The sequence below is a fragment of the Oreochromis niloticus genome, linkage group LG7 (genome assembly GCF_001858045.2).
Source record: "Oreochromis niloticus isolate F11D_XX linkage group LG7, O_niloticus_UMD_NMBU, whole genome shotgun sequence".
Taxonomy (NCBI): Eukaryota; Metazoa; Chordata; class Actinopteri; order Cichliformes; family Cichlidae; genus Oreochromis; species Oreochromis niloticus.
The window spans coordinates 35,053,253-35,068,798 of NC_031972.2; the positions used below are offsets into that span (position 1 = coordinate 35,053,253).

The 15,546-nt window shown below is 40.9% G+C and overlaps 2 protein-coding genes across 2 annotated transcripts; one reads left to right on the forward strand and one right to left on the reverse strand.

Annotated features, from left to right (window-relative positions):
• Positions 1-5,112: 5,112 nt before the first annotated feature.
• slc25a46 (solute carrier family 25 member 46) lies at positions 5,113-9,596 on the forward strand. Its single transcript, XM_003440154.5, has 8 exons — positions 5,113-5,551; positions 6,248-6,290; positions 6,704-6,761; positions 6,934-7,011; positions 7,642-7,742; positions 7,823-7,879; positions 7,970-8,027; positions 8,499-9,596. Exons 1-8 carry the CDS (start codon positions 5,287-5,289, stop codon positions 9,093-9,095), a joined length of 1,257 nt encoding a protein of 418 aa, XP_003440202.1. The 5' UTR covers positions 5,113-5,286; the 3' UTR covers positions 9,096-9,596.
• On the reverse strand, positions 9,410-14,381 carry LOC100703784 (protein asteroid homolog 1-like). The gene is made up of 4 exons (XM_005470558.4): positions 14,115-14,381; positions 13,804-14,008; positions 12,518-12,680; positions 9,410-12,437 (listed from the first exon to the last, which is right to left on the reverse strand). Exons 1-4 carry the CDS (start codon positions 14,325-14,327, stop codon positions 12,296-12,298), a joined length of 723 nt encoding a protein of 240 aa, XP_005470615.2. The 5' UTR covers positions 14,328-14,381; the 3' UTR covers positions 9,410-12,295.
• Between the last annotated feature and the right edge of the window lie 1,165 nt (positions 14,382-15,546).

The following is a 15,546-nucleotide window of genomic DNA, read 5'->3' on the forward strand; positions in this document are numbered from 1 at the left end:
AGGTCACGGTGGAGCAAACCAAACGCAGACGATATGATGCCACTTTTGGGAAATGGGGAGAGCTTAGATGAACACATTTTTAGTAATAGATTTAGAATATTGTTGATCTGCCATGGGGCAGATCAAAAGAGGGATTTCTGAGTACAAGAAAATAATTATTAGAATGTAATGTGTTAAATTTGTTTAGATCACAGTAATAAGGAAGGATTGGTCTGTGTTTCAGTTTGGCTTAGCTGTAGGCTTGAGAGTGTGTGTAATTGTTTAGAGGGAAAGGAATTTATTGACACTGGGGGTCTGCTGTCATAAAAGGAGACAGGAAGCTACAGTTGGGGGTTGCTGATGCTGATGCTTGTACCTTTAATAAAAACTCATAATTGCCATAACTTAGAAGTAGGCTTGCAGGAGACTCTCCACCTGATCTGTAAATGTAAAACAACAAGAGGCCAACGACCCAGTGGATGCAGAGTGGTGGTCTCAATATTTGTAATATGTTAATTCTGTTTTGTATGTGGTCTAAAGGAATTTGGTGTAGCTTGGGTGAGGTTACTTTTATGACCCCCAGGAAGTCACGTACGCAGAGACACACACACACAGTGCTTTAACTGTTACGCACCCACACCTACACGCATACATCCACTCACGTGCACACACATAGACACATGGGTACGCGCACACATAGGCATTCACAGGCTCGTGCATACACACACAGACATACAGTTTCCAGCACACCATGGGGGATTTATGATGGGGTCGCCTCTATAAAGCTGGCTGTGACTAACAAAGGGGTGAAGATTGTTGCAGAGGGACACTGGCCTCGTCTCCCCTTCTAGAAGTGCATGCTTAAATGAAGATGAATAAAGATGAATAAAGGTTTTGTGAAAATAACTACTGAGTTCCGGTGCCATCTCTGGATCCCTCGATGAATAAAAGAACCGGGGCAAAACTGATTTTGCAACAGTACCCTTGCCCTTGGAGGGGGAAACTGCACCCAGACCCAGGAGGTGTTACCCTTTTCCCTGGGGTGGAGACAAGCAGACCGCCCCCGACTCCGCAGCAGCAGGGAGGCCCCACATTCCAGACCCCAATCGGACGGCCAACTCCTCCTCCCAGCTCCCCCGCCCCGACGGGCAATAGACAACAGGGGGGGTGTGAAGACTCCAAACCTCCCTCCGCCCGCTCATATGTAGTGTTGATGGATGTGCGTTCTAAGGTGCATTTAAAACCAAGGAGGGCATGGAGCTACCTGCCAGAGAGCAGTAGATAGCTAAACTGAATCTAACTAAAGAGACAACTGAACATAACACAAACAAGACAAGAGACCATGAAAATAGAAGAGGAAATACCAGAATATGGGCATACGGACTTTTACACAATGACAGAAAGAGACACAAAGCACAGAGAGACGAATGACTTCATACAGGAGACAAAAACAAAAATGAGACCAGGACAGGCGCGAAAGGGAACTAATATAATGAAACAAGGAACTAAGGACTAGAACATACTGGTAGATAATCTCAGGAGCACTAGGAATAGATAATCTATTCTAAAGACAAAGGACTTGAATATAAACCATTAGCTAAATCCAAAGGAACAAATCCTGAGTCCACAACAAACTCAAAAACACTGGGTCAAAGACCTAGGACCATGACACCTTCCACATCAGGTGGTACGACCAATATAAAATTAGGAAAATATTAACCTATCTTAAAATCTTTATCTAATTTAAAAGTTACATGTATGTGTTTGACGCCAAATCCAAAAGACAACATAGATGTCTCCATTACAGTTAAAATAGAAAAACAGTTGTAAAAATCAGTTGATGCAGCTAAAAGAATGTTACTTCGTGAAATTAATGTTTCATAAAAAGCTTTATAGTTACACATTACATTTTTTTAATTTTTATTTAATAGACGTTAGGAACTTTTCTTCATATTAACCTTCTTACTATTAGTATTCTTATTATTAGTATTAGTAACTTATGTCCTCTCCACTGTTTCTCCTCTCTCTATGCTGTTTCCGCTGTTTCTTAAATTTAACTAACTAAATAAAATAAAACAATATTACACATATCTTTACGGTTAATTGAACAAGTAAACTGACAAAATGGAAAATTTTAGAAAATTTCACAGATTTGCAGAGTAAAGTTGGAGATATTTAACTCTTAAATTATATAAATATGAAAGTGACTGTAGATTCAAAACACATTTGATACACGTGTGTAGACTTCGGACAAAATTATAGCACAATATCCTGAGCCTGACCATTCTATTCTTAATAGAAGCCCTCTTTCAGATGAAATGATAAAATCATGGATTTACTTTTATCTATAAACAAGAATAAATCTTTCCATTTAAATATCTTGTACAATTTTATGAACTTTCATCCTGTACAGAACTTATGATATCAAGAGAGCCCGTATATGGGACAGTAATGTTTCTCTTTCTACGAGGCTGTCAACAAATTCTCTATTATTCTGGAAAAGATGGGCCTATGGGGGTAGGTCACCCCTTACATGCCAAAAAGAAGTGGGACAATTTAAAAATCAAATACAAAACATATATATGTGTTATCAATAATATGAATTTGGATGGATGCATAGATAATTGTCATCAGCATATTTTGTTTAATGTTTTTTTTTTTTTTTACATCTATAACATAAAAATAATTTGGAACATTTTAAATGGCTGATTAATAAATGAGAGGAAAATGAAAAGGTAACAACAAACCGAGAATATATACAAGAAATTAAGAATATTTACAGAAGAAAACAACTATCTACAGGTATTTATAGTGCAGACCACAGGATTAATCTGACTGACCTGTACCTGGATTGTTTCTTTGAACTTTAATAGCACAGCAGGCCTGATGTTTGCCTGGACAGGAAGTCTCTGCTGAAGCAAGATCAGAGAGGGATGGTGTACTGCTCCTGAGACCCATAGCTTGTCTTTTCTGGTCGGGTGGTCTATAGAGAGTGCTTTGGATGCTTCCTTCCATTGTCCATCAGTGGCTGCCACTAAGATGTATTCAGAAAGATGAAAAAAGAAAATTGTGGATATAGTCACTCTTCAACAGACAAAACAGGTTAACAAAGCACTAAACAAAAAAACAAAAAAACCCAAAACAAAACCATAACAGGAACCTAGACTTAAATTTTTTTAACTTGCCTGTTAAAAGTAGTCCTGTTCTGGTGTACCTCCTCCAGGACAGCAGAGAGTTTGCTCTGACAGAGAGAACCCCTGACTGTCTCCAAACCGGTCGTCCTCTCAACCACTCCTGCATATTTCTCAGGCTCATTCTGCGGGGCCATGATGTCACCAGCACGGAAGCAGAAGAAGCATATGCTGTTATGACCTCCAGCGCTTGCAGGAAGATGGCTCAGAATCTGGTCTTCATAACAGAATGTGCCCTGGAATATTGGCTGTTGAAGCACTGGGCTCCCACAGCTTGTACTTGCCTTTTGTAGGGAGTGATGAGGGGTAATGGACATTGGAGTCATGGGTACACTCCATCTGCCAAGATAAAATGCCCTTGAGGAGGGTAGACTGACTGCCTGCACAGTGGGCTGTGGCGGAGCAGTCTGGACTTGTACACCGACCTGAGACTGGTCACGTACGCGTCAATAAAGCCCTGATGGTCACAAGCTGCCTGTAAGATGATGGGCCCGCAGAGGCTTGATGTAGATGTGGCAGCCATTGATTGCACCAGCTGCTTTCAGAAAAACTCTGAGGCATACTGGCCCTGCAAACCCACGGGACACTACCTCCATGTCTTTGAGGGTCTTGGGGAGCGGAAGACCTGGTGTCCACGACCTCCTCTGTGAGTCTGTGGACTGTAGAAGACTGTAGAATGAGGCATCCCTAACACCTGAGAGCAGCCTGTGGGATGCTCCACTTGCCAACTAGCAAAGAAAAAGTCTCAATTGGGGCACCCCATCCATGTTTCCGATTCTGGTTCAGTGGATTAAGCAGCACTGCCAGAAACTACCAGCTCAGCTGAAAATCAGGCTTGGTGTCCTCCTGGTTAAAGACACTGTCCAGCACTGGGACACTGCAGTACAGAGGTCTGCTCTGGTTAAGGAAAAGCTAAAGAACAACATAAACAGTTTTACTATTAAGGTACGATATGGGCTATCTTCAGAGATCAAAGCATTCAGATTTTTACACTTAATTAAACATACTAATACACAGTGAAAAGACTCCACTGTTGTACGCCTTACCTGTGCAAATCAGGTTTGTTGTGAACTCAAACATTAAAGATTCTGTTTTCAGCTTTGTGACATTTTTCCACACAGACAAGAAGATCAACTGAATATTAGAAAATGCTCTATTTTAAATTTGAAAGATATATTTAGTTTTTATTGCTATAATAAATGCGTATATTTGATCACCAATGATTCAGTTCCTGAAATTAACCATAAAACTAGCTAAAACTTACAGATTAATCAAACTATTTTACCTGGATATGACAATATGTCAGCCTGAGATATGAGACATGCCAGCAGGAACAGTACAGCTCCTGCAGCTCTCTGAGGATTAAATAATTTTTTTAAAAAAGGGAAAACTTCAGGTTCCATTTTGACACCGTTGCAGGTATTTCACATTTGCACAAATCTGCTCAACACTTGTTGTGTGTTTGTGTTTTTTTCTTCTGAACAGATGCAGCTTTGTGCACCATCTATTCACCATCCTTATACACACTGTCCTTATGTGCTACAAGTGAAATAATTTCCATGATACAGTACCTTTGCACAATGAGTGAAACTAGCCTACTAAATGAACAATGGGCTGTGAGGTCAGTTCCATAAGGTTGTGGAAACCTGCAGTCAGCTGAGACTAAAGAAGTCACTTGAATGAGTGATGAAATGTTTCTCCCATTGAAAATGCTACGTTTCGATGAACAGACTCAATTTTTAGGGATTTCCTTACCTAGATGATTGAACACGCATCAAGTCATTCTTTTATTAATTTTTTTAAATGATAGCGGCACAAACGAAAGTTTTTGCAGCACAAACCAGCACAAACGTATGAGCATGCATAAAGACATAACCCAGCTAGGGTTCACCACTCTCTGCTGGCCTGTAGGAGGCAGCACGAGCAGTCAGCCGGAAGTATAGAAAAAGAAGTGTTTCCGGGTGGCAGGTGGATGTTTTGGTGTGGGTCAGGTTGATTAGGTCGTTACAGGTTCTCCATTAAACTGTGTCTTCTGTCCGCGCACACTTTGATGCGCTCCCCTGAGCTCTGCTAGCCAGATATCAGTGTCGCCCCCCTCACTCGCTCCGACCCTGACATGGCCTCCAGGCGGCCGGACAGCTTCGACGGGCTCGGGTACCGTGGCCGGGATGACCCGCTGTACGGAGCGGGCTACCCGGTTCGGAGCGCAGGAGCACCCGCCGAACCGCAGCTCCACCACTGGGTCACCACGCCGCCGGACATCCCCGGCAGCCGCAACCTGCATCCCGGAGAGCGGACACCTCTGTTCGATGACGCCCCGGGAGAGATCGCAGGTTCTGCAAGCGGCTGGGAAGCTCCAAATCCCGGCATGCCCCCCGCTGGTAGGTCGTTGTGCAGGTTCGGAGTCACCTAGCCTAGTTGGCTAATGACAGGATGGAGCCAGAGCTGGCCAACTACAGAGATAATGGTCTGATAGGCGCTGATGACCTGTCAGCATGCATGCTAACCGGAAGCTAGCGCACAAGCTAATCAAGCTCAGAGTAATTATGTAATAAACGGACTGGGCTAGCGGCTAGTTAACCAGAAGGCTAATTATATTAGCCAGTAGGCTAACAAAATGCACAAATAGTAAATACAGTAATATAGTAAAATCTCGACTCTGCCATCATTTCTTCAAATTGTGCAAGAAAATTGGGAAACGCAAAATGCAAAGATGTATTAAAACATGCAAACACACCTGGAAATACAGTCAGTAACGCAAAACAGAGTCTAACTCCAACGAGCTTGGCAGTAAATATTTTTGTATGAGCAGCTTTATTCTGCAGCACAGCCTGAACTCTCAAAGGCAGCTTTCTGTAATTTGTGTTTGTTGTGTTATGTTTAGTTTACCACTTATTAACTAACTTTATTGGAGTTAAAAGTTATTAAAACAGTGGAGTCATCCTCAGTGATGAATGAACTAGACAGCAGACTGTTTGGTAGCTTATGTGAATAAAGCTCTCTAATCGCCGTTATTGATTTTATTTAAGGACTTCCTGCACTGTGCGAGCTTATCGTGTTTGTTTTTGTCGTTGCAGAGCAGCTGAACCGATTCGCCGGCTTCAGTGTTGGATTCGTCAGGTGAGGAAATCGTTTCTCATGGTTTCAAGATGAGCAGAGGCTCGGACCGAGTCACTGCGTGCTGACCAATATTTAGTTTGAATGAGTTTATTCAGTCTGAACTGTTTGGACTCAAACAATCAGACATCTTTCTGTTGTCGCTGTTTCCACTGAAGCTGAAGCTTCACTCAGTTTCAGCGACTCACTGCGACAAAAATCACCACCGTCGAGTCAAAGATGCTGGTGGTGATTTTGGTTCTAATCACAGGGAAAAATGAGAGCAAAAAAAAGGAGGAGACTGAGTCAGTGCTCGCCATCAGTGAGAACCAAAAAGCGAGATGTTTTACTTTTTGACACTTTCGTCCTGAAAAGAGGAGAAGTCAGGGTTTTTTTAACTAAAATGTTTGTGTGTGTGTGTGTGTGTGTGTGCACAGTCTGTTCACAGAGAACGTCCTCTCTCACCCCTGCATCGTGTTCCGCAGACAGTGCCAGGTATGGCCTCACCTTCTTATCAATAAATGATCAATAACTAATGATTACTATGGATTAAAATACTTTCATTAACAATGTGGGAGAATTTTATTTTATTTTTGTGTGTTTTGAGACATTAAATGTTTTTTTTTCCTCTTTCTGTTGCTGCACTCTGATTGGCTGTTTACATCAGGTGAACTACCACGCCCGGTGTTATCACCTGACTCCATTCACCGCTGTCGCTGTCATGTACAGCATCACCAAAGCTCAGGTAACGGGACACACTAAAACCCAAAGATGAATAAAAATATATGTTTAAAGATCATTTTAAATATGTTTGATTGTTTCTTATAAATTATGAGAATTATATTCGTTAAAAAGCAGTATAAAAATATTATTCAAATATGAAAATATGAATGTATTTGGACATAATGACATTTAGAATATTTCTTTTAATAATACAAAGTTAAATATATTGGAAAAATTAAAATGGAATACCAAACAATCAAAATGAAAGTATTTTAACATTATTTACTAATAAGTTAAAATTTTTTTTTAAATATTGCAAAATAGTAAATGCAGATACAATATGGAACTGATCAGAAATAATATAAATAAATAATAATACAGTATAATGTATTTATTATAAATACAATGTGAAAACTCATTGATAAATATTCAAAGAATAAAAATAGAGACTTAATTATTGATGATGGAGGGGGCACTGTGATGTCACCTCACAGGAAGAAGGACTCGCGTTTGAATTGCAGCTGGATTTCTTCTCTCTGATCTACTTCGGCTTCCTCCCACTGTCCTGAGTCGGCCTGTCCACACGCATTTATACTTTAGGATATAAAGTGTGTTATTATGTTGTCGGTGATTAATATGTTGTGCTGATCAGGGTGTGAAGGCTCTGTGGAAGGGGATGGGCAGCACATTCATCGTTCATGGTGTTACGCTCGGAGCCGAGGGCATCATCAGCGAGTTCACGCCACTGCCACGGTAACCACCTGCTCCCACTAGCACATGATTACAGTACTGTACAACGTCACTCTGACATCTGTGTGTGTATGTGTGTGAAGGGAGCTTCCTCACAGGTGCAGCTGGAAACAGGTGGCTGGACATTTTCTGCTTAAAGGGTCAGTTTTTCCTCCTCTGTCAGTTCTTTTTTTGCTGTTAAACAGAGACAGGGATACAAACTGACCCCGCCTCCTCTCTCTCTCTTGCAGATTAACGGCAGTCGTCGCTCTTCCATTTTACTGTGCCAGCCTCATCGAGACCGTGCAGGTCACTGATTATTGTTTATTGATTAGCGATGCTTCTCTTATGACAGCAGGCAGTTAGCAGCAGCTCATTAGCTTTCCTTTTATCACATGACGAGGTTTACCAACTACTGCTCTAGATCAGAACCTCTGTCTCTGTTCATGACATCACTCACAGAGCAACCAATGTTGTTGTTGCAGCCTATTGATGTTGATTTACGCCTTCACTGCCATGAGGTCACATAAGGTGGTGCATAATCTCTCCATCACCTTACCAGCGTTGTGTGAGATTGATGATGCCATCAGCCACGTGGTTCCTGTTTGAAACAGCGAGGGCATGATGATGTCACACAAACAGGAAGCTGAGGAGCAGCTGTTACATGACCTGCTGTTCAGTCATATTTAGAGCAATGATTAGCTGGATGTGGTTTTTTTTTTTTTTTTTTTTTTATAAATTGATATGTGATCGGACGTGTGTTCCTCTCTCCATCTTCAGAGCGAGATTGTGCGGGATGAGTCGTCCTCTGGCCTGCTGGACTGCGTCCGTGAGGGTGTCGCTCGACTGCTGGGTGTCGGCGCACCTCACAGTCGTCGCCTGCTTCCCCTCAGATGCCTGCTGCTTCCCGCTGCGCTGCATGCCATCCTGCGCTATGCCGTGGCCACCTCCATCCAGCGGGTGGTGCTGTGGCTGCACCAGCGTAGCAAGAAGCAGCGGGCAGAACCATCCAATCCACTGGATGCCTACTTCCCCGAGCTGGCAGCATCTTGGGCGGGGTCTCTGGTGGCTGACGTGGTGTTGTTTCCTCTTGAGACGGTGCTACATCGCCTGGCTCTGCAGGGTACGCGCACCATCATCGATGCCACCGATGGAGTGGTCGCGGTGGGAAATGGCGGGAGCCCGCTGGTAGTGCCTGTAAACACGCAGTATGATGGCTTCTCCGACTGCCTGCATGCCATCAGCCGCAAGGAAGGCGGGGCTGGCTTCTACCGAGGCTTCGGCGTGCTGGTGGCCCAGTATGCTTTGCACGGAGCGCTGCTGGCCGCCGCCAGGACGCTGATGAGGGTGCTGCTGCTGGATGCCAAGGCCAGCTAGGTTGTTACTACAGAGACTGTTGTCATGACAACAGGACATTTCTCATCTTGTAAATGAGACAAAAAAGACCTGCTCATGTGACGACATCAGCACTTGAGTCCTGTTACCTAGCAACCACTAAGAGTCACCAGATTGTGTCACCTCCTCCCCAATGATGTCACTTCCTGCTTATGTTTGGACAAACAGTGGTGGCAGTTGTTTGCCTTCACGTAAGCTGAGCATCACTTCCTGTGTTTTTGTTCAGCTCTGACAGCTGATTGGTCACCCACTACTGATATACAGACAAACATGTAAACAGATGTTTTTGTATAAAGTTGTAAAAAATAAAAAAAGTTCAATGTAGATTTAGACTAAATTATTTCTGATCGATTCATCTCTAAATCGATACTTGGATGAGATGAGATGAGCCTGGCTTTTCAAAATAAGTGTCTGTTTAAGCTGGTGTAAGGTGTAATGGCGTCTGTAAATGTTTAAATGTGAAATAAATCAATGTTAATTTGACATTTTTCTTCTTTCTGAAACTTTAAATTGATTAATTTGGATTATATTGAAATTCAGCTTTTTAAGTTTCATAGAAGAAATTCAAACTTTTCTGACTTATTTTGAAAGTTTTAAAAATGTGACCGCATCTGTGTCACAGCACTGTGAAGGTAAAAACTCCTGCAGCCTCCTCTCTCCTTATGTCAGGAGCAGAGATCTCCCTCAGCATGACAATGGTTTCTTGCTCAGACATTAGAGACATGAGAAAAACCATCACAGAGGATCCTGTACGTGTCACAGATAGCAGGAGGACTCGCTAAAGTCTGCTTCAATGTTTTCAGCTGCAGATAATAACCTGACTGGTGGAGACTGCAGCGTCTCTTACTGGTTGTAATAACTGTGTTCTTCCACAAGGTGAAGCTGTTTACAGTAAAGATAAAACATTTCCCCGTAGAGCCCTTGGTTCAATTCGATTATATTTATATAAGTTTCCTAAAAGCGCTTTATATTGAAGTGTAAAGACTTTACAGTAATATAGAGAAAACACATGGATTAACTTTTAATACAGAGACTTTAACTGGGGTGAAAATGAGCGTCTGTCTGAGATTCTCTTTATTTCTAAACAGGACTAATGAGATGAGAGGAAACATCAACACACACTGCTTTATTCTTAACCTCCAGCTTTATCTGGATAGTTCACGTGGAACAGGAACAAACTCATTATTGATCTGTGTAACTTTATTCAAAAGTAATTTACAGAGTGCTGCGACATACAAGCAAAAACCTAACAATAAATTCAAAAACTGAAGGAAAAGTCACTGAGAAACAGTTTCTGTTTATTCACAAATTAAATACGAATTCCAAGATCATAACATATAAGATAGTTATTTGTAGAGTTATTTGGTTGTAATAGTTATTTGGCCCAAAATTTCAGATAATATACAGAAAAATAAATCTATATTTTTAAATATGTAAATTATAACACTAAGCTAAATCACTAAATGCTCCAGAAAAACACAATAATGATAATAATCCAATATATGTAGACAGAAATAATAGTACTCTATCACAAGAAAAATCCTTTCAAAATCAAACATATTTTAAAGTATTCATAATTTGCATTATATAATATTTACACACACACATATATACAATTATATTTTAAATTTTTTTTGTTGCATTTGAAGAGAAAGATGTGAATGTTTTTGAAGTGATTTGAAAATTATTCCAGATTTGTGGATCACTGCATGGTCACACTGTAGGCACAAATGATCATCGAAGTGTTTTCTTTATCCTAAAATAAGCTCCTTGAGCCGACTGTTGTGATTTGGGGCTATATAAATAAAACTGCAGTGAATTAACTTCCTGTGCTGTTAGACAATACCTGCTAAATATGTCCACCTCGGTCTCTTGTTACCGCAAAGAACAAATAATATACAGACTCTGATAAAACATTGATGTGTTCCTCCGCTTCCTCTCTGCCACTGCTCATTAAACACATCGTCCTGCTTTCTTCAGCTTCCCGCTGCTCAAAGACTCCTCTTCATCAGCCCACTTTCATTCAGTTCAGTTATAAAACAAACCAAACTGATAGCCTGCTTCTATATTTCACTGGTTTACTTTTTCTTTTCTACTTTCTGTATTTAATTTAGAGCTAGGATCATGTTTTATTCATGCATTACTTTCAGTTTTAAAAATGTCATCATGTTTATCCAAAAGACAAAAGCAGGGAGGAGGTGAGGAAGCCATCGGTCCCAAACCTGCGTCACTGCACTTCTCTGTGTTCTTAACTTTCATTGTCAAAGAGCATTTGCGTTGAATAGAAAACATCTGCTGTTTCTTTAAAACGTTCATTAGACTGAGAACGTCACCAGGTGAGTCAGACTATCTAATATAATAATGTAACACTGAAAACACCTCAGCTTTCTGTTTTTAACTCAGAATAAATTTGGCCAGGTTTCTAGAAATGACATCTGCACCCTTGCGAGTAGGATAGATGTGGTTGCTCTCAATGAGACCAGGTTTTAACCTGAATGTTTCCCAGTTATTTATGAAGCCCACACCGTTTTCTGGACACCACTCAGACAGCCAGCAGTTAAACGATGACAGGCTTCTAATGATGTGAGCACTGGTTCGACTGGGGAGGGGACCAGAGAAACCTACAGAGTCCGACATCGTTTTTGCAAAGTTACACACCGACTCGATTTTAGTTTTTATGACCTCCAGTTGATGATTCTGGATGTCGTTATTGCTGACATGAATTACAATTTTATCAAATCTATGTTCATCCTGAGCCAGCAGTTTCAGTTTAGCCTCAATGTCGCCTGCTGTGGCCCCTGATCTGTATCTGAGTGTAGTCGCTGGAATCTTTGGGTCCACATCTTCAAGAACAGAGTCGCCGATAACCAGAGTTTTTTTCCGTGTGAGTAGATGAAAAATGGTCTTTAAATCCTGATATTATTTCTTCTGTTTTCCTCTCAGTGTTTTCAGTAGTTCCTGAAAAATTGAATTCAATCATAGAGACAAAGCAAAGAATAAGAACTGTGTAATGGTCCTCCTTCGACCAGCTCTTTCGTTCATGCCAGGAGTAGCAACATCATTCAATTTCAATAATCACTTTTTCTGCGATTTGTTCTTCTTCCCCCCCCCTCTTTTTTTTTTCTTTTTTTGTCTCCCACTCCCCACTAGAGAACTCCTTCTCAGTAGAGGGAACCTCAACCCTAGAGGACTGGGAGGATCCCAGGACTACAAACAGTCTTTAGGTTCTCATATAATTCCTTCTTTTCTCCTCTCAGTGTTTTCTGTAGTTCTTCAATCGTGTCTTCATCTGCCAGCCGATGAAGGAGAGGTCCACAGTAAAGCCTGACAAAGCAGAAAATCTCAGTTAAAGTTGATGAAGTGTGTTAAACATCTGTGGAGCGCATCATTGGTCTGGTGTTTACCGGGCACACTGAGGTTCTGGTAGAGGGGAACACAGCAGCTGGTTCAGGTGGAGGCTCTGCCTCATGCAGCACAGCCATTGGCTGAAAGCATGAGCCACACGGGGCTGCCAGTTACTCACACCTTCATCCTTTAAAGCTTTCATCTTCCTCTCAAACTCGTCCTCTACAGACAAGATAAGACAAAGTTTCAGTGACACAGAACCAGAGACCAGCAGCAGTTTGTCTTCTTGTTCAGGCTGATGTGGAAGCATCAGGAACTCTGATTACAGGAACTCTGCTGACTGCTTTCAAAGAGACTATAACCTGCTGTAACATGCAAATATCCTCTGTATAAATAGTCTATGTGGACCCACTTCCTTAACCATAAAGAATGTAATTATGTAGATAACTGTAAAATTTAAATGTTCAGACTTAATTGTCTTTGTGAAACAAAATGCCAATTTATAAGAAATAAAGCTAATAAAATAAACGATATTTCACAGAGTTACAGCAGAATAATGAACGCTGATTTCCTTTTTTTTCTTTTAATCAGCAGTGGGAAATGTTGGCTTGAAAACAGTGTGATGCTTGCAGACCTCTGACCTTCATTCAGCTGTCTCTAAAACCATCTCTCCAGTCTGAGAGACAAACTAAGCCTAATCTAACTCTGCTCAGGTTATGATGTGATGTAGATGTCTACTTTATTAGCAACATCTATGAAATATAATGTATAAATATAATGTATTTTCCTCCTCATTCGATGATACTATTACTTACATAGTAATAGTGGTAGAATAGTTACTTGCATATTTCCACAACCCTCTATCCATAATCACATACTGTGTATGCAACCACTGTATATAGCGTATTATCTTACTTATTTTGTATTTGTTTATATTTTATTTGTATTTTTTTCTATTTTTCTTCTGCTATCCGTACTTGAGCTGAGGTAATGCACAAATTTCCCCAACATGGGATCAATAAAGTCTTATCTCTCTTATATCATTGAAGTCATATTGGGGCCACTTAAACTGAAACATTCACCTCACCTTATTTCACACTTTTATATTATTTTTGATGCTTTTTGGGCTGAATCACATTTAAATGTTCCTAATTATTAGTTCACTTCAATGACAGACACAAAGAGAACAAAATAAACAACAACAGTAATTAGGAGTGAAAACAATAGCAGGGGTATCACAAGTGTTACTAATAAAGTAATGAGTGAAAATACTGATTTACACATATTTTTCATGTATTTGCTAGTAAAATATCAGCCATGTTGCTCAGTGAGCTCAGAGACTTACCTGGACCATCACGGCCACACACAAACCCCAGCAGGAGGGCGTGGAGGCAGTGGACAGTCTCAGGTTTTGGGTCACTTTGTAAATTCTTGAACCAGAAAACAGTCACACAGACTGGCAGCTTCAGCTCGTCGGGGATGTTTTCTAAGGCTGAAGTCTGAACCTGCAGAGCTTCTTCAAACACCCTGCGACGTAAACCCTCAGGAGCCTGCACAGAGAGGTACCACACAGACAAGATGCTCACATGTACCACAGAAACACATCTATGACCTGTCAGAGTAATTAAACACATATTTCATGATTAACCTCAGTACCTCATGCAGACGCTGTAGTTGCAGTTGTTTCTCTTCATCACTGCTGAGGAGTATTGATGGGACACACTGGTCTTTGATTTCTTCTCCATCCCTGTCATATTCAGTGCACATCTTATCTCCAATTAACACTCCATAGAAGTACTGTCTGATACGGGAAGCTGCTGTGTAACTACTGCACTGTGAAAAGTCCTCCACAAGAGCAGGCAGCATCATAGTCTTCTGATCCACAACACTTATGACGAAAGTGGTGAGTTCTCCACGCTCAACTTTATTACGCACCAATGATGGCAACTCAGATCTTGGTTTTTCTAGTTGAACATATTTTTGAATGGAGAGTTTGAATGTTTGGTTTTCTTGTTCACCAACATACTTTAAAGCTTCACTCAGAGCACGTTCTCTCTTCTGTGAGTCATTCAAACCATCCAGATTCACTTTACTTAAAAAGCTGAGCATACCATCCAGTCGTTTAATGCCGTACACACTAGATGAAGATGATTCTCCTGCAAACCTACCTCTATCTTCTAATTTTGAATAATCATTTCCTGCTATTGAAGCAAAGACTGGCATGAGAGCAGGGTCCAATTTAAAATGCTCACAAAACTTTGAACGTGTGTAGAGCTTAGCAGGAATTTTGCCATCCTTCTTGCTTTTCCACTCAAAGTTGTCGAGATGAAGGAAACCTTTGTGCACATCATAGATGCAGAAATCTGCGTCATGGGACAGCACAGCACATTGTTTCTGATTTGCAGCAGAAACAACTTCAGGGTCTGCCTCTCCTAAACACTGTTTAAACTCTATGCCTTTCTCCTTCAAGATTTCTATGAAGACATCTTTGACCAGAGGTGGTAAGACGTTACATGTTTTTTGTACGCCATCAGATCCAGTCTCTGCTATTGTCTTTGCATTTTCTAGTCTACACTTTAGACGTGTATGAAGAGTTTTCTGCTTCTCTGATCCTGAAGCTCCATCCAAGATGACGTACGGAGTGATTTCACAGTCCTGCAAAGCTTTAAAGAACTTACAGACATCGTCTTTAAATCCAGGATAATCTCCTCCACAGCGCTGGTCCAGCTTTGGATAAGAATTATAATACAAACAATAATAAAGAGCTGCACCATCAATGATGAGACCTGTTTTTTCTACTTTAACCTCTTCACAGATACACAAACCATCTATCATTCTCTGTAACTTTGAAATCCCCATGATTCCTTGAAGAGTATGAAGGTGAGCCGTGGTTATTGTGGTTTTGCCTCTGTGTCTGTAGATTTTTATATACCTATTAAAACAACCTATAGGTACACGCCCACACTGACAGAAGCTGTCACACCTGCTCTGACGCATCTAACATACCTCTGTTACTCTGTTGGTTTTATTTCTATTTTATTGTGTGGTTTTCTATTTAATTTTAATCTGTGGAGCAAAACCAAATGTT